This window comes from Pelophylax lessonae (assembly GCF_965119305.1).
Source record: "Pelophylax lessonae genome assembly, chromosome: 1".
NCBI classification, from domain to species: domain Eukaryota; kingdom Metazoa; phylum Chordata; class Amphibia; order Anura; family Ranidae; genus Pelophylax; species Pelophylax lessonae.
The window spans coordinates 263025452-263050765 of NC_138768.1; the positions used below are offsets into that span (position 1 = coordinate 263025452).

Here is a 25314-nt window from a genome sequence, read left to right on the forward strand (position 1 = left end):
CATAAATAGGCAGTGCGCCAACGGGAAGTGGTTAATGTTAGTGGTAAAAAAAAAGCTACTATGGGGCTTATTTACTAAAGGCAAATCCACTCTGCACTACAAGTGCACTGCAAGTGTACTTGGAAGTGCAGTCGCTGTAGATCCGAGGGGGACATGCAAGTAAAATAAAAAAAACAGCATTTTGCATGCACGTATCTGGATGATAAAAATCAGCAGAGCTTCCCCTCATTTCAGATCTTCCCCCTCAGATCTACAGCGACTGCATTCCAAGTGTGCACAGTGGATTTGCCTTTAGTAAATAAACCCCTATGTGTCAGTACTTTATATGAGCACCAGAGGGCAGCAGCAGTCTGTGAATTGAACATATAAATCACAACTATGCACGTGCGTCATCATCCACCTGTATTATGAATCATACTTCGTAACACTTTAGCATATGTATAAAAATAGCATGTAAAAAAAAAAAAAAAACTCGGATTGCGTTGGTCTCTCTATAGGAATGAAAGACTAAATAAAAATCCAAAACAGAGCAGCAATGTAGAAGTCAGGCATTCCACTTAAGTAAAGGATGTATAGATATGTCAAGTGCCATAAGGGACCCACCCAAAGACATAACATGATCATTTTTTAGGAAAAAGGCCTCAGGCATCAAAAACATCACTTAGGCTTCCTGTACATGGGACCTTTTAAAACCTCTCCTGAACGCTGGAACTTGACAGCTAGTAATCGACGGTTAAAAACGTTCATTTTGCTGTGTTTAGCGGCGTTTGTGTTTAGAAAAAAAAACATTGTAAAATGGTCAGAAATGTATCCCCATTGAAAACACATATAAATGAAATCCTTAGATGAGTTTGTATGCTGTTACAAGCATTTGCCATTTCAAATGCCTTTAAACTTCCGTTTTTGCTTTAAAATAAAAAATTCCACTAAACTCAACTGCCTCTAAATGACTATAAGGCCCCATGCACACAGGGCGTCAGAAAAAAACGAGCTTCAGGAAAAAGCAATGTCAAAAACGCACCTTTAGCAGCATTTTGCATTGGCGTCAATGCGTGTTTAGGCGCGTCGGCACTTAGCAGCGTTTTTAAATAAACACAACCCTCTTCTATTTGTGACCAATCACATTTTTCATTTTTCACATTTTAAAAAAACGCCTGGCGCTATGAAAAGCCGATATAAAGCGTTAAGCCGCGTTTAGCAGCGTTGGGCGTTATTACAGCCTAATGCTGCTGCTCCTGAACACACTGGCCCTGGGTTCTTTTTGCAGCTTAAAAACGCCTATGCCCCTTGGAGCTCCCAAAAGCCTGTGTGTGCATAAGGCTATAGAATAATCTGGAGGGGCATTTTTAAGCTGCAAAAAAAACATCTGACGCTCCTAACAGCAGCTGCAAAACACCCTGTGTGCATGGGGCCTAAATGTCTGAGTGTACATAGACAGATAAGATAACATAGAGGAGGGTTCAGGGGCTGCTGAAAACAACACCCAACTGCTCCTAAACATCCGTTTATCAGCAGCAGTGTACACAAGGCCCTAGGCCTCATGCACACAGGGCGTTTTTACAGCTGCTTTTTTTTTTTTGCAGCTTAAAAACCCCCCTCCATGTTATTCTATGGCCTCGTGCACACACAGGCTTTTAGAAGCTGTAAGTGGCATAGGCGTTTTTTAAGCTGTAAAAAAAAACCAGGGCCAGCGCGTTCTGGAGCAGTGTTAGGCTGTAAAAACGCCTGACGCTGCTTAACGCTGCATACAGCATTAGGCCACGACAAACGTTTTTAAGCTGTAGCAGTTAGATTTGAGGGTGGAAAATAGAAGAGGGCAGAGAAAGGCTGCTAAACACTAACACTGCTAAACATGGCTAAAACGTGTATTAACGCCAGTACAAAACGCTTCTAAAAGCACATTTTTACATCTGCTTTTTTCTGGCATCAGAACCGGCTTTACAGCTCATTTTTTTAAACGTGTGGCATGAGGCCTCAGGGTGTTTGGCCTTTTTTTTTGCCTCTAAATGCCCCAGCATGTTAGCCTATGTGTCTATGCACAGGCGTTTAGAGGCAGAAAATAAACCCCAGAGCCAGCGCATTCAGAAGATCGTTTTACAGCTACAAAATGCTTAACCTGCCTAAACACGTGTAAACTCGTCTAAACGCATGTTAACGCTAGTTGCGTCAAGCGCTTGATTTTTTACTTATCTCAATGGTCAGAATGAATGAATATTCTGGCCAATGAAATAAATGAATGCCCAAGCGCTTAAGGCGCCTAAAAGCGTTTGCATTAAAACGTGGCTCTAGGCACATTTATTTACGCTTGCCAGGAGAAAGGCGTTCAGTAGATCTGGGCAAATGCCCAATGTGCATGGGGCCTAAAGGAGACCATTGTAGATTTTGTTTTGTGCCAGTACTGTAAGTCAGCCTATCCTTCTCATAATCACATCATAGGCTGTCACAGCATTCAAGGATTATACACTACAACCTCTGCTCCTCAGAGGATCCCTGCCTGTGTATGATCTTGGAAGCTGTGAAGATGCTAATGCATCCTTGGCAACCGATCTGCATAATGGGATTCTGCAAACTAGAAAAAAAAAAAGCTTGTTTATTGCTAAAACTGTTAAAGAGGAAGTAAAGTCTGTTGGTATTTTATTCTTTTTTTCTTACCTATAAAGTAAAGGCATAATGTGCTAATATGCATCGCATACTAGCACATTATGTGACATTTACCTCCAAACGAAGCCCTCGTCGTCCCTGCTGGAGGCCGCATCCATCTTTGCCCGTCTTCCTTCTGGGTCTGCAGACTCCGGCTGTGCTATTGGCCGGAGCTGCGTGACGTCACTGCCGCACATGCGCGTGGGAGCCGCCAGTCACGGCACAGGGTTTTGAAGAAACGGCACGGGCGGCCGTTCCTTCAGAGTGCATGCACCGATGATGTCATCAGTGCAGTATACAGGAAATGTCTCCTAAACTAAACGGGTTTAGGAGATTTTTACAGTACCTATAGGTAGGCCTTATTATAGACTTACCTAGAGGTACAAACATTACAGGAGGGTTTACAACCACTTTACCCACTTGCCAACCAGCCGCCATACACATACTGTGGCAGGTCGGCTCTGGCAGCGAAACATACCTGTACGTCACTTCGCGGGACCACTCACGCACCCATTCACCATGAAGAAGTTGATCAGCCGGTCGGGCGGCTTCGCTTGCCACCGGGCACCAGCAATCACTCCCTGTGGAGACAGAACCCCGGTCTACTGTTGTAAACATGGCAGACCGCTGTTCTGTCAGTAATGAACACAGGGATCCTGTGTTCCTCTTATTTAGGAACACAGGTCTCTGTGTTCATGCAGCAAGTCCACCCCCCCAGTTAGAAAGCACTCCCTAGGGACACATTTAACCCTTTGATCGCCCCTGGTCTTAAACCCTCATTGGTGTCAGTGGCAGGAACTGTTTGCCATCATTGGTGTCAGTGGCAGGAACTGTTTCCCATCATTGGTGTCAGTGGCAGGAACTGTTTCCCATCATTGGTGTCAGTGGCAGGAAATGTTTCCCATCATTGGTGTCAGGGGCAGGAACTGTTTGCCATCATTGGTGTCAGTGGCAGGAATTGTTTCCCATCATTGGTGTCAGGGGCAGGAACTGTTTCCCATCATTGGTGTCATTGGCAATAATTGTTTCCCATCATTGGTTTCAGTGGCAGGAAATGTTTCCCATCATTGGTGTCAGGGGCAGGAATTGTTTCCCATCATTGGTGTCAGGGGCAGGAACTGTTTCCCATCATTGGTGTCAGTGGCAGGAACTGTTTCCCATCATTGGTGTCAGTGGCAGGAACTGTTTCCCATCATTGGTGTCAGGGGCAGGAACTGTTTCCCATCATTGGTGTCATTGGCAAGAATTGTTTCCCATCATTGGTGTCAGTGGCAGGAACGCTTAGGTGTGAACGTAGCCTTACTGTGTTTTTCTGCCTCCTTGTAACATTCCCTGTGAGCTCCCGAACCTCTCGTTTTCCTCCTCAGTTCGGTTTGGAGCTAGCAGTGTGCGTTAGTTGTGGTCACATGCACTTCTCTATGCCCATTACCAATCCCATAGTCCATCTTGGAATGAGAAAGAGAGGGTGGCTATGCTCCTACATACAGTGGGACCATGGAGAACAAATGAAGCCACCCTCCAATAGGAAGTCAGATCACAGCAGCAAAAAAAAAAAAGGGATTTGGAGGAGGCTGGGGGTAAAATAGATAAGAATATACACATGAATAGAATTCTTCTTTTATACCAGAGTTTAGTGTCACTTTAAAAAGGTTGTAAACCTCCCCAAAAAAATTAAAAAAAATAAAAATCTGACAGGCAAACGCATAATGAGCTAGTATGCATTGCATTGCATACTAGCTCATTGTGGAATACTTACCTTAAAGCGAAGGCCCCTGCAGCGCCCCTCGGCACACTTACACGGCCGACATGTTAAACCGTCTTCCTTCTGGGTTCGCATCCTCCGGCCATCTGATTGGCCGGAGCTGCAATTAAGTCACGCTCGCGCATGCGCACGGCAGAGGGCTCTGAAGGAACGGCACGGACGGCCGTTCCTTCACAGCACATGCACCAATGATGTCACTGGCTGCATGCAAAGTAAATATCTCCTAAACGATGCAAGTTTAGGAGATATTTGCAGTACCTATAGGTAAGCCTTATTATACTGTAGACATTCCTAAAGGTACAAGTTACAGAGAAAGCTTTACTTCCCCTTTAAGCTTCATTTCGTTTTTTTAAAGCTTGCAGTCATTGCCTGAAATAATTACAGGGTAATATTGGGCCTATCCCATACAACAAAGTGTATATCCTGATGGTGGATAACAAGTGTCTCTCTACAGTCTACTAGAAGAGAAAACATTCACTATCCCAAGTCTTGCCGGGTTGGTCTGACCCCAAACACACCGAGCAATCATCCAGCTGAATATTGGCAATGAAACCGTTCCAGCATCATATCACAAACAACTTAGGTTCAATTCACAAAACTAGCACTCCGGGATAAAGATCTTTTTATAAAAAAAAGGACAGTTTCTTTTAGCTTAGACCCAATGGCATCTGAAAATGTCACATGGCTGGACATAAAGTCCTGTATTCTCATGTTACAGAATTGTGAACTGATGTTTTTTATTTTGTAACAGGCTCTTTTTTCATCTTACCTTTTTAATTGCCATTTCTTCCTATAAGAATTATCAAACAAAGTCTAGGCAGGGGTGCTAAGTAGGTGGCTGTGTGCGGCACACCAGGTCCTGGGATGCTGCCTGTCGGGCACCTCTGAACTTTGCAGAGCAATAGCCAAGTGCTGGGTGCTGCAAACCCTCTCTGCATATCAGCACACTACTATTGAATAAAGACAGCACTGTCAGTTAGAGGGATCTCTTGGAATGTGGTCACTGACACTAATAATGGCAGTTTATTATTATAGTCACTGGCACCGATGCTGGGGGTTATTATTGCAGTCACTGACACCAAAGCTTGCAGTTATTATTGCAGTTGCTGACAATGATTCTGGGGCTTATTATTGTAGTTACTGAAACCAATGCTGTGGGTTGGGATTTAGTTTTGCTTCCACTAACACCAAGGCTGCAGGGTTATTATTGCAGTCACTGACACCGATGATTGGGGCCAATAAAGCAACCACTGACACCAATGATTGGGGCCAATAAAGCAACCACTAACACCAATGATTGGGGCCAATAAAGCAACCACTGACACCAATGATTGGGGCCAATAAAGCAACCACTGACACCAATGATTGGGGCCAATAAAGCAACCACTGACATCAATGATTGGGGCCAATAAAGCAACCACTGACACCAATGATTGGGGCCATTAAAGCAACCACTGACACCAATGATTGGGGCCATTAAAGCAACCACTGATACCAATGCTGGTGGCTATTATTATGGTCACTGATGCTAATACTGTTTTTTTTTTTTTTTTTTGTGGCCACTGAACTCAACGATGACTTTAATTTTATCTTCAGTGTACAATGTAGTACATTCCAATAATGCAGCAGGAGTAACATTTTCGGCTGTTGAGGTGCTTTACAGCCAATTTATTTTGAATGCAATTCACCTATACAAGCAAAAATACACTGGTATTGTGGGGTCCGCTGGGAGTTCCAGGGGCTGCAATTGAGGGTCTCTATTATTTTGAACCTCATTCTTATAGGGCAGGCATCACTAAATGGCGGAGCGCCGTCCGAATCTGGACCCAGTAACAGTCCTATCCAGACCACAGTGTGCACTCCCCTCCGCCGGCTCGCCTGCCCACCCCTGCCACTATAATCCTTGACTACATGGGAAGTGCAGCAGGTCTCTCCCCTTCATCATCGCAGCACTCTTCCTTCTTCCCTCCCTCCCCACACTGCCCTACCTTATTTACACAAGCCGGAAAGCACGGCTGGTCCAGACAAAAGGCGGGACTTTTCAAGTTTTCTAGGCAGCAAGGCGGTCCCAGCAACTACTCACCCGCCTTTAACTTGAAAAGTCCCGCCCTTTGTCCAGACCTGCCGTGCTTACCGGCTTGTGTGAATAAGGTAGGGCAGTGTGGAGAGGGGAAAAGGAAGGGGGAGTGCTGCGATGATGAAAGGGACAGTCTGGATATTGAGGGAGGACTGTGATGGAGGGGGTCTGTGATTTGAGAGTCTGTGATGGAGGGGTGTTCTGTGATGGACAGGGTATGTAATGGAGGGGATCTATGATAGAGGGGGGGTCTGTGATTGAGGGGTTCAGTGATGGAGGCGGATCTGTGATGGAGGGGGACTAATTGGGGGATCTGTGATGGGGGTCTATGATTGGGGGGGCTGTGATGGGGGGTATCTGTGATGGAGGGGGTCTGTGATTGGGGGGGTTTGTGGTGAGGGGTCTATGGTTGGGGGGTTTGTGATGGAGGGGGTCTGTAATGGGGCGATCTGTGATGGAGGGGGGTCTGTGATTGGGGGGTCTTTGAATGGGGCGGTCTGTGATGGGAGTGGGGGGATCTGTGATAGAGGGGTCTGTTATGGGGTGAGGTCTGTGATGGGTCAGGCTGTGATGTGGGGGGGGGTCTGTGATGGGTCAGGCTGTAATGAGACGGCTGTATAGGGGGGTCTCTGAAGGAAGTCTGTGATGGGGCGGTCTGTAATGTGAAAGGGGGGATTTGCTGTAAAGGGGGGACTGAGGGCACTGATGTAAAAGGGGGTCTGTGATGTGAAGGGGGTACTGAGGACACTGATTTAAAGGCTTGCTCACACCTTTGTAGAGATCTATGTTTTTCTGCACTAGAAAAACACAGGTCTCTGGAAGGGCAATAGAAAACAATTGTGACATGCATGGGAAGCTGTGATTTGAAGGATCTGAGTCACAGCACCAATATGACACTTGGACCTCCGCTGGAAGAAAATGTTACTGACCGTCCGGACCCCCGTGAATTTTAATTCAGTACCCCTGGTATAGGGTATGCATCAATAAACCAAGCTGTAATTTCTTGTATAGGTTAGAAAACAATTATGATCATCATTATTGGAAATTAGAAGACTAAACAATATTTGCTTTACTATTTTACTTTTGTCAAACATGTAGCCAGGTCCCCCCTATTGTCAGGGTTTACCAGCTGAACAATCTTGCCAACATCTTTATTACAAGGTGACATGGGACAGACTGCATGTCGTGAGATCACTAGCCACAGTGTTGTCACACGATATAGCACATAGTTAATAACATTATTATAGGTAACAACCTTATTGGCCAACACCTTGAAATCCCTATTAAAACGTGCTAGTTTTTACTTTATATTCACATTGAGAAATTGCCTCTGGATAAATCCATATCTAGAGAATGGGTCTCAGTTTTGGGAACCACAATGTAAAAAAGGGACATAGGATTTCATGTGGAAATGGAAACGAAATAATTAAAGTGAGGAAAATATACTTATAGGGATTAGAGGGATTAGAAAAAAACTGGGTGAGCACAGTATAAAAAAGGTGACCCAAAGACACAGATCAACTTTAACAAAAAACTGCCTATACAGGTAAGGGGAATCTGTAGATTACAAAAACTATTCAGCTTTGACCAAATTTGAATAATACCCTTGCTATAGGTGTAGGCCATTTACAGACCTTGTGAAGGCTCTGATGAAGGGGGAACACCCTGAAACGCGTAAGCGGTTCTTTGGAGGTCCACATCCTGCCACGGCCTGCGTCAGCAGAGGATACTCAGTGGAGACTCTTGGTGCTCCTTTATTGCTCATGTTTGCCCGTGTTTCACATTTGCTTTGTGAGTATAATTTGTATGTCTTTTTATTTTAATAAATTGTTTTAAAGATAATGCGCTAGGCTGGTGCGCCCTCTGTCCATTCCTTTTCTAGAGTCTGTTTGGGTTACCATGACCTGTTGAGAATGGCAGCACAGCCGGGACAACTTCCACTAGACCTGAATTGCATTCTTAGGATACCCGCCCCAAGGCTACCCCTCAAGGGCAGGAGTCATTTACTCTTTGTTCAGCCTGACTGAACAACTGCCAGAGAAGGTACCCAAGTCCTACCTTGTTGCTGGGACTTTGCTAAGACACTCACAGCTTTTACAACTCACCTCCACTATCACAGGAGAGAGCTCCTTCTCTGATTCAAATTCCCTCACAAGCGTTTTTCTTCCCTGATGCAGGAGCTCTGAGCGCAGTGTTTCAGAACTCGCTCCTGTGATGGTGGGTGCAAACAGTACCAGCTGGGAGTGTCTTAGCAACGTCCTAGCAACAAGACAAGATGGGGAGATACAGCCTCTGGGTGTTTTCCAGTCAGGCTTCACGAGGTACGTAAATGGCCTACACCTATAGCAGTGGTTCTCAACTCCGGTCCTCGGGACCCACTAACAGGCCAGATTTTAAGTATTACCTTGGGGAATGCAGACTAGAATACTGCAATCACTGAGAAGCAAATGAGATCAATTGTGATGTAATTTAGTTATCTTGCAAACCTGGCCTGTTGGTGGGTCCCGAGGACCGGATTTGAGAACCACTGACCTATAGCAATGACTTGGGTCAAAGCTGCACAGTATGTTTTTATCTACAGAGCCTACAGAACCTGCAGAGCAAGAATGTTAGTAAAGGTGAACTATGCCTTCAAAGCTGAATTCCAGGTATAGATTTAAATGTATAGTTTCCTTGGTCCAGCTTCCACAGCTGTCCCTCAGGTATGGCATAGGCATACTTACATTAGTCCAAGGTGGCCCAAAGTAACTATGGTATAAATTCATACCTGGAATTCAGTTTTATTAACTGTGATTCATTGGTATGTAGTACTGCATACTACATACCGGTATTTGCTATAATAATCAAGCCTGTAAAAGAGTGATTATAATTAAAAAAAAAACCTACATACCATTCTGTTTTTAAAGGACAGGCTTGGTGCAGCACAGTGGCTAAGTGGTTAGCACTCCGAGTCCTACCTAGCAGCACTGGGGTCACTGGTTCGAATCCCAAACACAACAGTACCTGCTCGGAGGTTGCATGTTTGCCCTGTGCCTGCATGGGTTTACTCTGGTTGTTTCTCACATTCCAAAGACATGTTAATAGTCTCCTGTCTAACCTGGCCCTACTGTATGAATGTGAGCTAGGGACCTTAGATTGTGAAAAAAATGAGGTTGAAGGATTATAAGAGGTGCATGAAAGTCAGCCAGCCCCCAGTCTGATGTACTCACCCTACAGTCTGTCACCAACCAAGTAGACCTGTCCCTTGATACAAAGAACAGTGGTTAGTTGACACACATTTGCAAACGCATATGTAAGCTGCAGAGCCACTTCACGGCACCCTGTTAAATCTGCAGTCCTAACACTCCTAATTTAGTGTCTCCACACTGGAAGCACATGGCTGCTAATGGATGGATGGGGGACCAGTCATGGATGAGGGTGGGTTGGGGGAGGTTGGACTGTCTCCCTCTCACCTGTTCCCCCATCCATCCATTAGCAGCCATGTGCTTCCAGTGTGGAGACACTAAATTAGGAGTGTTAGGACTGCAGATTTAACAGGATGCCGTGAAGTGGCTCTGCAGCTTACATATGCGTTTGCAAATGTGTGTCAACTAAACCCCTGATCTTTGTATCAAGAGACAGGTCTACTTGGTTGGTGACAGACTGGAGGGTGAGTACATCAGACTGGGGGCTGGCTGACTTTCATGCACCTCTTATAATCTTTCAACCTCATTTTTTTCTTGATATAGGGATGAAGACGCCGGGCACTACCTGCTGGAGTCTCACTTAAAGTCCCACCTAGCCTATTGTGTTTAAGGGACCTCAGATTGTAAGCTCCTTGAGGGTAGGGACTGATGTGAATGTATAATATATATGTGAAGCGCTGCGTAAAATGACAGCGCTATATAAGTACCTGTAATAACTAAAATATGCAGTATACCCAAAAACAGAACTCAGATGCAGCCTGGCCTTACTTACTCTGCACCGGCAGGCATGTAGAAGGAGACCATGCTACATCTGAAGTCTGTCTTTTGGTATACTACCTAAGGGGGAGTGAGGGAACCTATACCCAACTGCTAACAAAGGGAAATTTAATGATAAGCGTTTTGATGAGTATTAACTGATCAAAGGACAAACCTGTGAACCATGGAACAAAGCAGTACATATTTTAATGTACCCCCCTATATAACATAAATTCACTAGTTATGGCTCCTTGCAGTTCAAGGTGCTTATTTAACTTAGACTTCAGTTATGCATCTTCTGTATGTAGACCCAATGTGATTGATTTATATATGCCACCATTCTCTGGTCCAATATGCTACAAGATATAAAAGTGGGAAAGCTCTTCTGCTGTACAAAAGCCCTATACTGTATAGAAGGGAACTGGAATATTGGCATCCTAGAAAGAAGAACATTCAGAAACAACAGCTGAAAATAGTAGGTGCAGCACGAAAATCAGTGAAGAGACAACTGCAATTGTTTACTAGGAATGACAAGAGCATAGAGTATAAAAATAGGAAGGTGCTGTTCTACAAGGGTTGTGGAAGTGAATAGTGCAGGTCATGCTAGAGGAAGAAGAGACAAAGGTGCTCTACTGCAAAGCCAGATATATTACACAATAACAGTCCAGAATACAAGAGGAGAAAGATACAAGCAGGACAGGGTGCTAAGTGCCACAAGGAGAGGTCCTTCACCAAGTCTACACCAACCCACAAGCAGGGAGCAGGAGGAGACGGATCTTCTTACCATGGCTAGGGACTGAGGGCGGCTCTCATGGGAGCCCAATGTCAAACCACTTCTGAAGCCATCAAAACCTGCTGTCTGGAAGAGATGAAATGAAACGTCTTTTCAGGGACTGTAAAATGTAAAAATGAGCCTTGGAACCCACCTTAAAACCCAGAAAAATGAAAAGGTTATGTTTTCTGTGAGACAACAGCAGACATGACTGGACTATGAAGCATTCATGTTCTTTAACCTTTTGCAATAAATAACAGAATCCTAAAAATTTCCAGGAGATTATTGAGACCAAAGCTGGATTATAGGCAAAGTGTTTTCCATGGGCTTAAGTAATAAACCCGAGATATACTGCACTTACATTGATATGCCATGTGCATAAGAGACTGCACAGTAGATCCCCGCTATGTATGTGAGATGAGGAGCACCGTCTGTTATGCATACATCAAGAAGTATGGAACATCCATGACTTTCTCATGTGTTCAATGGGCGAAAGTTGTCAGACAGTAAATTACAGCCTAGAACAGGGAGATGCAAACTTTGGTCCTCCAGCTGTTGCGGAACTACAAGTCCCATGATGCATTGCAAGACTCTGACAGCCACAAGTATGACACCGAGAGGCAGAGGCATGATGGGACTTGTAGTTTTGCAACAGCTGGAGGGCCACAGTTTGCATATCCCTGGCCTAGAACATCCCAAAACTGCAATGATATTCAAACACTCCAATAAATACAAACCTGTTTTTCTATACCCATAGATGTAGTAATTTGACTTTCTCAATCATTCTGAAGCACTTTACTTTTACGAATATCAATTTTATATCTGTACCAGAAGACGTCGTTACTCAGGGAGGGGCCATTGCCTCCCTAACCTCAGGCATCCAGGCACACCTTACAGCGCTGGTGACAACTGTCAGAGTAGGAGGGACACTGGCAAGGCATCAGTAATAAATCATAGTAAATAAAGGTGACAACTTACAAGTTTTTATGAGAAATGCCAAGTAAAATAGGTGATATAGCCCATGTATAATCCCACAATACTGCATGGGAGGCCTGAAAACATTACTACAGTTCCATAAGCTCCAGTCCACAAAAATCCATTAACCATTATTATAAAGAGCAGTGCTTGGTAAGTTTACCAGACAAGAGAGTCTCTAGATTGTGACAAAGGAACAGACCAGCAAGCCAGCATAGACATATGCCTAGATGATGGAAGAGCCCAGCCGAGGGCCTACTTGTTATTATTCTCTGACCTTCCAGGCAGTGCTGCAAAATGGAGCACTTCTCCTTTAGGCCTCGTTCACACCATGGTGCCGAGACGTCAGGTATTTGGCAAGGGCACCAAAAAAACAATTGTTCTCTATGTGCCCTGTTCACACCACAACACTGGTATCACGTGAGCATTTTTTCTTCACAGAAATCTGCAACACGTATGCAGTTTTCACTATGGGAAAAACATGACATGACATCAACATTGGTGTGAATAGGGTGCATAACTAACGCGCATGAAAACTGATGTCGACCTGCATAAAAACGCACTGAAATGCACATGAAAACTGATGTCAACCTGCATAAAAACCCACAGAAACGTGCATGAAAACTGATGTCAACCTGCACAAAAACGCACTGAAACGCGCATGAAAACTGATGTCAACCTGCACAAAAACGCACTGAAACGTGCATGAAAACTGATGTGAAACTGATGTCTCTGCAAGTGAAATCTGGCACTTTTCATGCATGGATGGTGTGAACGAGCCCTTAATGCTGGACCTTCTAATTATGCTTTGGCTGTGTGACCTGTGCTGTCACATCCTGATCCTTGGCTGCCAGAAGAAGAGAAGACTCATTGTGAAGCTCCATATGGTAGATAAGATTAGAGTCTGCCTACTGCACTACTCTATTACAGGACACTGTGTCCCATAGGACAGTCTCTCACATGGCGGTGTCACAGGACAGTCTCCACATAGCGCTGTCACAGAACAGTCTCCACATAGCGTTGTCACAGAACAGTCTCTCACATGGCGGTGTCACAGGACAGTCTCCACATAGCGCTGTCACAGAACAGTCTCTCACATAGCGTTGTCACACGACAGTCTCTCACATAGCGCTGTCACAGGACAGTCTCCACATAGCGTTGTCACAGAACAGTCTCTCACATAGCGTTGTCACACGACAGTCTCTCACATAGCGCTGTCACAGGACAGTCTCCACATAGCGTTGTCACAGAACAGTCTCTCACATAGCGCTGTCATAGGACAGTCTCTCACATAGCGCTGTCATAGGACAGTCTCCACATAGCGCTGTCACAGGACAGTCTCCACATAGCGTTGTCACAGAACAGTCTCTCACATAGCGCTGTCACACGACAGTCTCTCACATAGCACTGTCACAGGACAGTCTCTCACATAGCACTGTCACAGGACAGTCTCTCACATAGCGCTGTCACAGGACAGTCTCCGCATAGCGCTGTCACAGGACAGTCTCTCACATAGCGCTGTCACAGGACAGTCTCTCACATAGCACTGTCACAGGACAGTCTCTCACATAGCGCTGTCACAGGACAGTCTCCACATAGAGCTGTCACAGGACAGTCTCTCACATAGCGCTGTCACAGGACAGTCTCTCACATAGCGCTGTCACAGGACAGTCTCTCACATAGCACTGTCACAGGACAGTCTCTCACATAGCGCTGTCACAGGACAGTCTCCACATAGAGCTGTCACAGGACAGTCTCTCACATAGCGCTGTCACAGGACAGTCTCTCACATAGCGCTGTCACAGGACAGTCTCCACATATCGCTGTCACAGGACAGTCTCTCACATAGCACTGTCACAGGACAGTCTCTCACATAGCGCTGTCACACGACAGTCTCTCACATAGCCCTGTCACAGGACAGTCTCTCACATAGCGCTGTCATAGGACAGTCTCTCACATAGCACTGTCACAGGACAGTCTCCACATAGTGCTGTCATAGGACAGTCTCTCACATAGCGCTGTCATAGTACAGTCTGCACATAGCGCTGTCACAGGACAGTCTCTCACATAGCGCTGTCACAGGACAGTTTCTCACATAGCACTGTCACAGGACAGTCTCTCACATAGCACTGTCACAGGACAGTCTCTCACATAGCGCTGTCATAGGACAGTCTCCACATAGTGCTGTCACAGGACAGTCTCTCACATAGCGCTGTCATAGGACAGTCTCCACATAGCGCTGTCACAGGACAGTCTCTCACATAGCGCTGTCACAGGACAGTCTCTCACATAGCGTTATCACAGGACAGTCTCTCACATAGCGCTGTCACAGGACAGTCTCCACATAGCGCTGTCACAAGACAGTCTCTCACTTAGTGTTGTCACAGGACAGTCTCCACATAGCGCTGTCATAGGACAGTCTCTCACATAGTGCTGTCACAGGACAGTCTCTCACATAGCGCTGTCACAGGACAGTCTCTCACATAGCGTTATCACAGGACAGTCTCTCACATAGCGCTGTCACAGGACAGTCTCCACATAGCGCTGTCACAAGACAGTCTCTCACTTAGTGTTGTCACAGGACAGTCTCCACATAGCGCTGTCATAGGACAGTCTCTCACATAGCGCTGTCACAGGACAGTCTGCACATAGCACTGTCGCAGGACAGTCTCTCACATAGCGCTGTTACACGACAGTCTCTCACATAGCGCTGTCACAGGACAGTCTCCACATAGCGTTGTCACACGACAGTCTCTCACATAGCGCTGTCACCAGACAGTCTCTCACATAGCGCTGTCACAGGACAGTCTCCACATAGCGCTGTCACACGACAGTCTCTCACATAGCGCTGTAACAGGACAGTCTCCACATAGTGTTGTCACACGACAGTCTCTCACATAGCGCTGTCACAGGACAGTCTCCACATAGCGCTGTCACAGGACAGTCTCTCACATAGCGCTGTCACAGGACAGTCTCTCACATAGCGCTGTCACAGGACAGTCTCTCACATAGCGCTGTCACAGGACAGTCTCTCACATAGCGCTGTCACAGGACAGTCTCCACATAGCACTGTCACAGGACAGTCTCCACATAATGTTGTCACAGGACAGTCTCCACATAGTGCTGTCACAGGACAGTCTCTCACATAGCGCTGTCACGCGACAGTCTCTCACATACTGCTGTCACAGGACAGTCTCTCACATAGCACTGTCACAGGACAGTCTCCACATAGCGCTGTCACAGGACAGTCTCTCACATAGCCCTGTCACAGGACAGTCTCTCACATAGCGCTGTCACAGGACAGTCTCTAACATAGCGCTGTCACAGGACAGTCTCTCACATAGCGCTGTCATAGGACAGTCTCTCACATAGCGCTGTCACAGGACAGTCTCCACATAGTGCTGTCATAGGACAGTCTCTCACATAGCGCTGTCACAGGACAGTCTCCACATAGCGTTGTCACAGAACAGTCTCTCACATAGTGCTGTCATAGGACAGTCTCTCACATAGCGCTGTCATAGTTCAGTCTCCACATAGCGCTGTCACAGAACAGTCTCTCACATAGCGCTGTCACAGGACAGTCTCTCACATAGCGCTGTCATAGTACAGTCTCCACATAGCGCTGTCATAGGACAGTCTCTCACATAGCGCTGTCATAGGACAGTCTCCATATAGCGCTGTCACAGGACAGTCTCCACATAGCGCTGTCACAGGACAGTCTCCACATAGCGTTGTCACACGACAGTCTCTCACATAGCACTGTCACACGACAGTCTCTCACATAGCACTGTTACACGACAGTCTCTCACATAGCACTGTTACACGACAGTCTCTCACATAGCGTTGTCACACGACAGTCTCTCACATAGCACTGTCACACGACAGTCTCTCACATAGCACTGTCACAGGACAGTCTCTCACATAGCGCTGTCACACGACAGTCTCTCACATAGCGCTGTTACACGACAGTCTCTCACATAGCGTTGTCACACGACAGTCTCTCACATAGCACTGTCACACGACAGTCTCTCACATAGCGCTGTCACACGACAGTCTCTCACATAGCGCTGTCACACGACAGTCTCTCACATAGCGCTGTCACACGACAGTCTCTCACATAGCGCTGTCACACGACAGTCTCTCACATAGCGCTGTTACACGACAGTCTCTCACATAGCGCTGTTACACGACAGTCTCTCACAAAGGAAGAACAGTAAGACCTGTTGGAAAACCTTATCCAATTGGCCTTATTTTCCCCCCACAGGTGAAACATTTAAGTTAGCCGATTCAGCAAGATACAGCCAAAATTTGAGCCATGCCTGGCTAGTCTAACAACCATTCATGGTTAGGAACCCAAACACAGACGCCTGAGGGTGACTAGATTATATCTGCATTATAATGTCTATGGCCAGCTGTAGACTACAGCGTTAGTCGCACAATTGTATATAACAGGTTTCCTTACACTATTAATCCACACTCTAGATGACTAAAAAACACTAAGATTAGGATACAGATTTGTCATCCCTTTCTCATTTACAATAAACATTATCAGAAATGTATGCTATCATTCCTAAAATAACATTTATTTTTTTTTGGTGTACCCCATTTTACAATTATATCCACATAGTAAAACATATAAATTAGATGGGTTCATAAAACATGACAAATGGCAAACATTCTGAACACTGGGGTATTATGGGGTTGGGGAAAGGAGTGACTGGCACTGCACGTGACAAGAGAGCAGCTGCAGTCATTGAAACACAGCAATTAAATACAAAGCAGCTTCAGAGTCCAACCCTGGTGCTTCAGAGTGTCCTAACTGCTAATATACTGACTGCTATGCTAAAGAAGGAAGCCATTCATGCAAACACCTCTGGAGTGACATATTAGAGGGAATAGGAGACTCTGCTGCAAAGTAGCATAACACTCCCAACCATGCCATCAGTCTGCAGAGGAAGTATAACATCACACCCAGGGATGCAAATGTCAGATGATTCTTCATTTCCATCACACATATCCACTAAACAGATGAGAAAATTGTAGGCGTGCTTGTGTGTGGCTGTGTGTATGTGTATATATATATATATATATATATATACAGTGGGTACTGAAAGTATTCAGACCCCCTTAAATTTCTCACTCTTTGTTATATTGCAGCCATTTGCTAAAATCATTTAAGTTCATTCTTCTTCCTCATGAATGTACACATAGCACCCCATACTGACAGAAAAACACAGAATTGTTGACATTGTTGCAGATTTATTAAAAAAGAAAAACTGAAATATCACATGGTCCTAAGTATTCAGACCCTTTGCTGTGACACTCATATATTTAACTCAGGTGCTTTCCATTTCTTCTGATCATCCTTGAGATGGTTCTACACCTTCATTTGAGTCCAGCTGTGTTTGATTATACTGATTGGACTTGATTAGGAAAGCCACACACCTGTCTATATAAGACCTTCCAGATCACAATGCATGTCAGAGCAAATGAGAATCATGAGGTCAAAGGAACTGCCTGAAGAGCTCAGAGACAGAATTGTGGCAAGGCACAGATCTGGCCAAGGTTACAAAAAGATTCCTGCTGCACTTAAGGTTCCTAAGAGCACAGTGGCCTCCATAATCCTCAAATGGAAGACGTTTGGGACAACCAGAACCCTTACTAGAGCTGGCCGTCTGGCCAAACTGAGCTATCGGGGGAGAAGAGCCTTGGTGAGAGAGGTAAAGAAGAACCCAAAGATCACTGTGGCTGAGCTCCAGAAATGCAGTCAGGAGATGGGAGAAAGTTGTAGAAAGTCAACCATCACTGCAGCCCTCCACCAGTCGGGGCTTTATGGCAGAGTGGCCCGACGGAAGCCTCTCCTCAGTGTAAGACACATGAAAGCCTGCATGGAGTTTGCTAAAAAACACCTGAAGGACTCCAAGATGGTGAGAAATAAGATTCTCTGGTCTGATGAGACCAAAATAGAACTTTTTGGCCTTAATTCTAAGTGGTATGTGTGGAGAAAACCAAGCACTGCTCATCACCTGTCCAATACAGTCCCAACAGTGAAGCATGGTGGTGGCAGCATCATGCTGTGGGGGTGTTTTTCAGCTGCAGGGACAGGACGACTAGTTGCAATCGAGGGAAAGATGAATGCGGCCAAGTACAGGGATATCCTGGACAAAAACCTTCTCCAGAGTGCTCTGGACCTCAGACTGGGCCGAAGGTTTACCTTCCAACAAGACAATGACCCTAAGCACACAGCTAAAATAACGAAGGAGTGGCTTCACAACAACTCCGTGACTGTTCTTGAATGGCCCAGCCAGAGCCCTGACTTAAACCCAATTGAGCATCTCTGGAGAGACCTAAAAATGGCTGTCCACCAACGTTTACCATCCAACCTGACAGAACTGGAGAGGATCTGCAAGGAGGAATGGCAGAGGATCCCCAAATCCAGGTGTGAAAGACTTGTTGCATCTTTCCCAAAAAGACTCCTGGCTGTATTAGATCAAAAGGGGGCTTCTACTAAATACTGAGCAAAGGGTCTGAATACTTAGGACCATGTGATATTTCAGTTTTTCTTTTTTAATAAATCTGCAACAATGTCAACAATTCTGTGTTTTTCTGTCAGTATGGGGTGCTATGTGTACATTCATGAGGAAGAAGAATGAACTTAAATGATTTTAGCAAATGGCTGCAATATAACAAAGAGTGAAAAATTTAAGGGGGTCTGAATACTTTCCGTACCCACTGTATATACACAGTACATATATATATTGTACAGTATACATTATGTGCATGCCAGATGATTCTTCGTTTCCATCACACAAATCCACTTAACAGATGCGCAAATTGTAAACGTGTGTGTGTGTGTGTATATATATATATATATATATATATATATATATATATATATAGTGTATATTGTACAGTATACATTATGTGAATGCCAGATAATTATTCATTTTGATCACACATATCCACTTAACAGAAACAAATTCTAAACGTGTGTATGTATATATGTATATATATATATACACACTACATACATACATACACAGTATATACTGTACATTGTGTAAAGACATGTATGTACAGTATATACATATGTTCATATTTAAAAATAATGACTTTGGCTGGCCATACATGATCCAATTTTCTTACAATTTTCTTGAAATTTACCTTCAAGTATGTATTACGAAGGCCTGCCTAATTAGATACAAGTGAATGTGTTATTTAGCTTTGACCTCACATTATGTGGTTCGTGGTAGATCTAACAGAAAATTGTACAACAAAAGTTGAACATGTATGGCCAGCCTAACTATCATCAACACCTGCGCACAAACTGTATCCAGTGATGTTTATACCTTTCGCATCACAGTATGATTATAATAAACAAAACAAAAAGGGGAAGCAGCGTGTCATAAAGCAAAAAGCTTATTGATAAAAAGAATAAATAATAGACCGCACTCCAATGTGAACTCAAAGACAAAGAAAGTCAAAGAACTCAAATATATATATATACCGAGTGTATATATATATATATACACACACATACATATGTGCACAGTATATACATTGTGTAATATATATATATATATATATATATATATACACACACACACATACATACATGCACAGTATATACATTGTGTAATATATATATATATATATATATATATATACACACACACACATAGATGCATGCACAGTATATACATTGTGTAATATATATATATATATATATATATATATATATATATATATATATATATACACACATACACACACATTCATACATACAAACATGCACAGTATATACATTGTGTAATAAATATATATATATATATATATATATATACACACACACACATAGATGCATGCACAGTATATACATTGTGTAAGATATATATATATATATATATATATATATTGTGACAGGAAGTCAGCTAAATCTGGGAATGTAGTCACAGGAAGGAGATACATTTCCACCTGATTGAGAAGTCCATTAATTAATTTAGGGTGTTGGCTACAGAGCTAGCCAGCAGGAAGTTGAAAGGCCTTCACCTGTTCAGAATGAGGGAGTTAAGGCTCTATAATTTGTTCAGAGAAAGTCCTATTGTTTGCTGCCTCCAGAAGCTGTGTCCTGAAGCCATGTGGGCTGGGAGCAGGAGGACAGTCAGCGTGTGCCTCCCGACAGGATGTGTGGGCCTGGGAGAAGACCCCCCGGAGTGATGTGTGCCCGGGACGGTAACCAAGAGTGAAGACGTCTCAAAGGTGAGAAGACGAAGTGTTGTTGATGTGAAAGAAAACAAAGGGACATGTTCAATGGACAATGTTTGTGCTGTGTGAAAAGCAAACAAATGGACATTTGAGTGTCTGCTGTAGGATCAGCAGTGTCGGCCCAACAGTAGGTTGGGAAGACTTCTTAGGTAGGTTCCAGCGTTAGAAGGTAGCCGCCCACAGAGGCAAGGATTTATTTTGTTTTATTTTATTTTGATGTTTTTGCTGCATGCACTTGTTTGAAGAATAAACCTGTTGTTTGCAAGCACTTTTGGGCTATTTCTCTGTGAAAACGCACCCCCCAAGGAGTCATCTACACCCGCCACCGAGCTAATCCCTCACATATGGTGGAGGTATGCAGTGGGCATAAGCAGAGATCCCTGCAAGGAAGTGCAAATGTTTGATGAACTTTATCTGGTGCATGAGATTGCACAATCTATGTGTGCAGGAGAGAAGATCCTGACAGAAGGAAAAAGTGTTTTAAAGAGACAGCGGTCTCAAAATTATTTGATGAACTTTGTTGTGTCTGGTGCAAGTGACTGTACAAACTGTGTGTGCAGGAAAAGAGATCTTGCAAGAGAGAGAAAAACTACATGTGTTAGAGAGACAGTGGTCTGAAAATTTTTTGCTGGACTGTGAAGAATTTGTTTGTGGAGTTGTTGAGGATGGGGCGTTCAAAACGCCTGAAGAATGCAAAGATAGATGAAATGAGAGACCGGATTCTATGGATGGAGGGGATGTTACCGTCTGAACCAGCCCCATCCATGCCTAAAGAGAGTCTACTAAAGAGGAAGGTTGTTGTCCCTAGCAACACTGATGAAACTGCTATTGAGACGCAGTGTGCTCAGATGAAAAGTAAACTCAAAATGGAGGAGATGTTGAAACATCTGATTATATCAAATGCAGCTCAACAGCAAGCAAATGCAGCTCAACAGCAGGCAAATGCGGATTTTCAGCAGAGCTTTGCAGCTCAACAAAAGGCTCATCAAGAGAGCATGGCAGGCTGGAAACAGAGACGCCAGCAGCCAATGGAGGCCATCGGTTTGGAAGAAACCGAGTATGTGTGCAGGGCTGAGTTGGATGCCTTGCAACGGAAAATGGAAGAAAAGGAACAAGCCTTGGAATTGCTTAAAATGGAGCATAGAAACTTGCAGGAAATGAATGAACTACTCAAGTCTCATGTGTTACAGTGGGAAGAATCCACTGCTCTTCTTTTGGTCGAGTTGCAAAAACGCAGAGAGACTATAATGGAGAAAGATACCATCCTCATGGAAAAGGAAAGTGAAATTCAGACTTTGCAGAAGCAAAGTATGGCTGATATGTTGGAGTTGCGTAATCAGCTGGAAAAAAGTCTTCAGTCTTTGGGAGCTACAAAAATAGACCTGCAGGAGTCGCAGGAACAGAATGTCGCTCTGAAAACGACATTGTCTCTCAGCGACAACGAGAAAAGTGAAAGAGAGGCTAAATTACTGAGTACTGTGTATGAGCTCACTACTTTGAGCAATGTGGTAAATGAATGGCGTGCGGACTGTGAAAGTTGGAAAGGGGAAGCCCAACGTGTCCAGCAGCAGTTAAAGGAGAAAGAAGCCTGTGTGGCAGAATTACATTCTTATTCCCAGATGCTAGCCAATGAGGTGAAGGCTCTTATGCAGGGAAAAGGAGATTGTGAACATAAGAGGGAAAAAGTAGAGGCACAGCTTCTGGAATCGCAAGTCAAGGTGTCAGAAGGTGACCGATTGTGTGCTAAGCTGTCAGAGAAGGCAAACCGACTGCAGGTTGAGTTGGACAATGTTACAAATCAGCTTTCTCAAGCAGACAGCAAATCTAGAGAAATTGCGGAAGATTTTTCTATCTTGGAATCGCAGCTGCAAGACACGCAGGAACTCTTACAGGAAGAGAGGTGTCAAAGGCTGAGTTTTAGCACAAAGCTCAAACAAATGGAAGATGAGAAAAATGGCTTCCTGGAACAATTAAAAGAGGAGGCGGAAGCAAAGAAAAACCTATCAGAGCAAGTCGCAACATTGCAAGCTCAGATAGCGGATATGAAAAAACGCATGGAAGAAAGCGTTGGTTCATTACAGTGTGTTGAAGATGTGAAAAAGAAGTTTGATCAGATGCTTGGTGAAGAGAAGACTGTGTCTGCAAAATATGCAGAAGAACGCGCACGTGCAGAAACGGAGGTGCGTGATAACGAGAGCAAAGCCCTGTTCTTGGCTCGCTCTTTGGAGGAAGCTCTAGAGTGTAAGGCTGAACTAGAAAGTGTTAAACAGCTGCGTACAGAAATGGAAGAATTGGTCAGCTCCAAGGATGATGTTGTGAAAAGCGTTCAGGAGCTAGAAAAGTCTAAGCGAGCCTTAGAACAGCAAGTAGAAGAGATGAAGATTCCGTTGCAGGAACTGGAAGAGGAATTCCAGGCAACAGAGGATCTGTCCCAAAGAGGGGATAGTGTGCCTGATGCAGTTTTTAAAAGGATCAGTGTTTTGGGGTCTGTCCTGAGTGAGCCTCAGAAATGTGATGACATGTGGCTTGAATCACCCCTTTGGAATAAACCGTTCCTTCAAAAACTTCAAGCATTGGAAAATGTATCATTAGAACTTCAGCAAACAAAGGAGCTGTGTAAGAAATGTGATGATTTCTCAGTTCAGGCTGAAAACCTAGTGGAGAAAACTAAAGCGGAGAAAACTAAAGCAAGTGATATAAATCTGGGAGAAAAAAGCAAACGCCACCTAGTGGAGAAAACTAAGGCTGTTGGTGAAAACGTGAAGCAAATGAATAAGTGCCTTTCAGGGAGTGTTTCCAAAATGGAACTGGTGAAAGACGGGTGGCAGAAGTTTGATCGTGATCTTGAGATGCATTCCATGTGGAATTCAGATAGAGAAAAAGAACTAGGTGACCTTGAGCGGTCAAATAGTTCAGCAGAAAGTGCATTGAAGAAACCTGTAAAAGAATGTGTTGCAGTTCCATGCTTCTTCACTGATGCAGAGAGGAGGTCTATAATGGATACCACCCAGATCGCTGGGTTCAACTGTGTTGTTGCCTTTGACCCTTATGTTGGTGGAAGGAAAGTTGATGATGTTCTGGTTGGCTACTTCTGTGAAGAGTTTGGCAAGAAATATAAACTGAATATCAAATCAAATAGTAGGCCTTTACTGCGACTCGCTCAGGAGGGCGAAAAGTTTAAGAAGTTGATGAGTGCAAATGCTTCAGATCTGCCTATGAATATGAAATGTTTGGTGAATGATATTGATATCTCTGGGAAAAGGAACAGGGGTCACTTTGAAGAAATGTGTGACAGCCTGTTGTCTCAATTGGAAAATCCTCTGCACAGCATCTTAGAGCAAGCAAAGCTCAAGAAGGAAGATCATTCCCTTTTACAACAAAAAGTCAATGATTGTGTACAGATGTATGGAGAGGCAACTCAAGTCACAGAGGGATGTCAAGAGTCCCTACTTGGAACAAAGCTTAGTGAAGCAAAGGTTCTCAAAGTTTTGTGGAAAACATTTATGGATTGCAGAGAGAGGCGTCTTAAGAATGTTGAAGACATTAAGACTAGCCCAATTGAGTTGCCTATGGATCACGGTCCTCCATGGTGGATTGGACAGACGGTTATGAGGGACAAGCTGTCTGACATTTATGAGAAAGCTGTCAATGAAGATGACAGAAACGAGAAGGAGCAAAATGATGCCAAAAATGCAGTTGAAGAATGTGTATATGAGATGAGAGACAAACTGTGTGGCATTTATGAGAAATCCGTCAATGAAGATGACAAAACAGTTTCATCCGGAAGCTTGAGGATAATAGGAGGCTTATCAGTGAGTCAGCAGTGCCTGACACATGCGTGCCTGGAAATATGTGTCCCAACCCTAGGGTTGAAACAAGAGGGGGGGGTATGTGACAGGAAGTCAGCTAAATCTGGGAATGTAGTCACAGGAAGGAGATACATTTCCACCTGATTGAGAAGTCCATTAATTAATTTAGGGTGTTGGCTACAGAGCTAGCCAGCAGGAAGTTGAAAGGCCTTCACCTGTTCAGAATGAGGGAGTTAAGGCTCTATAATTTGTTCAGAGAAAGTCCTATTGTTTGCTGCCTCCAGAAGCTGTGTCCTGAAGCCATGTGGGCTGGGAGCAGGAGGACAGTCAGCGTGTGCCTCCCGACAGGATGTGTGGGCCTGGGAGAAGACCCCCCGGAGTGATGTGTGCCCGGGACGGTAACCAAGAGTGAAGACGTCTCAAAGGTGAGAAGACGAAGTGTTGTTGATGTGAAAGAAAACAAAGGGACATGTTCAATGGACAATGTTTGTGCTGTGTGAAAAGCAAACAAATGGACATTTGAGTGTCTGCTGTAGGATCAGCAGTGTCGGCCCAACAGTAGGTTGGGAAGACTTCTTAGGTAGGTTCCAGCGTTAGAAGGTAGCCGCCCACAGAGGCAAGGATTTATTTTGTTTTATTTTATTTTGATGTTTTTGCTGCATGCACTTGTTTGAAGAATAAACCTGTTGTTTGCAAGCACTTTTGGGCTATTTCTCTGTGAAAACGCACCCCCCAAGGAGTCATCTACACCCGCCACCGAGCTAATCCCTCACAATATATATATATATATATACACACATACACACACATTCATACATACAAACATGCACAGTATATACATTGTGTAATAAATATATATATATATATATATATATATATATATATACACACACACACATAGATGCATGCACAGTATATACATTGTGTAAGATATATATATATATATATATATATATACACACATACACACACATTCATACATACAAACATGCACAGTATATACATTGTGTAATATATATATATACACACACACACACATAGATGCATGCACAGTATATACATTGTGTAAGATA

General features: G+C 44.1%; 1 protein-coding gene across 2 annotated transcripts in view; it reads right to left on the reverse strand.

Annotated features, from left to right (window-relative positions):
• Positions 1 to 25314, reverse strand: part of SEPTIN5 (septin 5) — a 136029-nt gene that overhangs the window by 52252 nt on the left and 58463 nt on the right. The window contains exon 3 of one of the 2 annotated variants that reach the window (XM_082260334.1): positions 11205 to 11279. The exons of the other annotated variant lie outside the window; for it this stretch is intronic. Within the exon in view, the coding sequence (XP_082116460.1) occupies positions 11205 to 11279 (75 nt within the window). The remainder of the gene's footprint in view (positions 1 to 11204; positions 11280 to 25314) is intronic. 2 annotated transcript variants of the gene reach the window in all.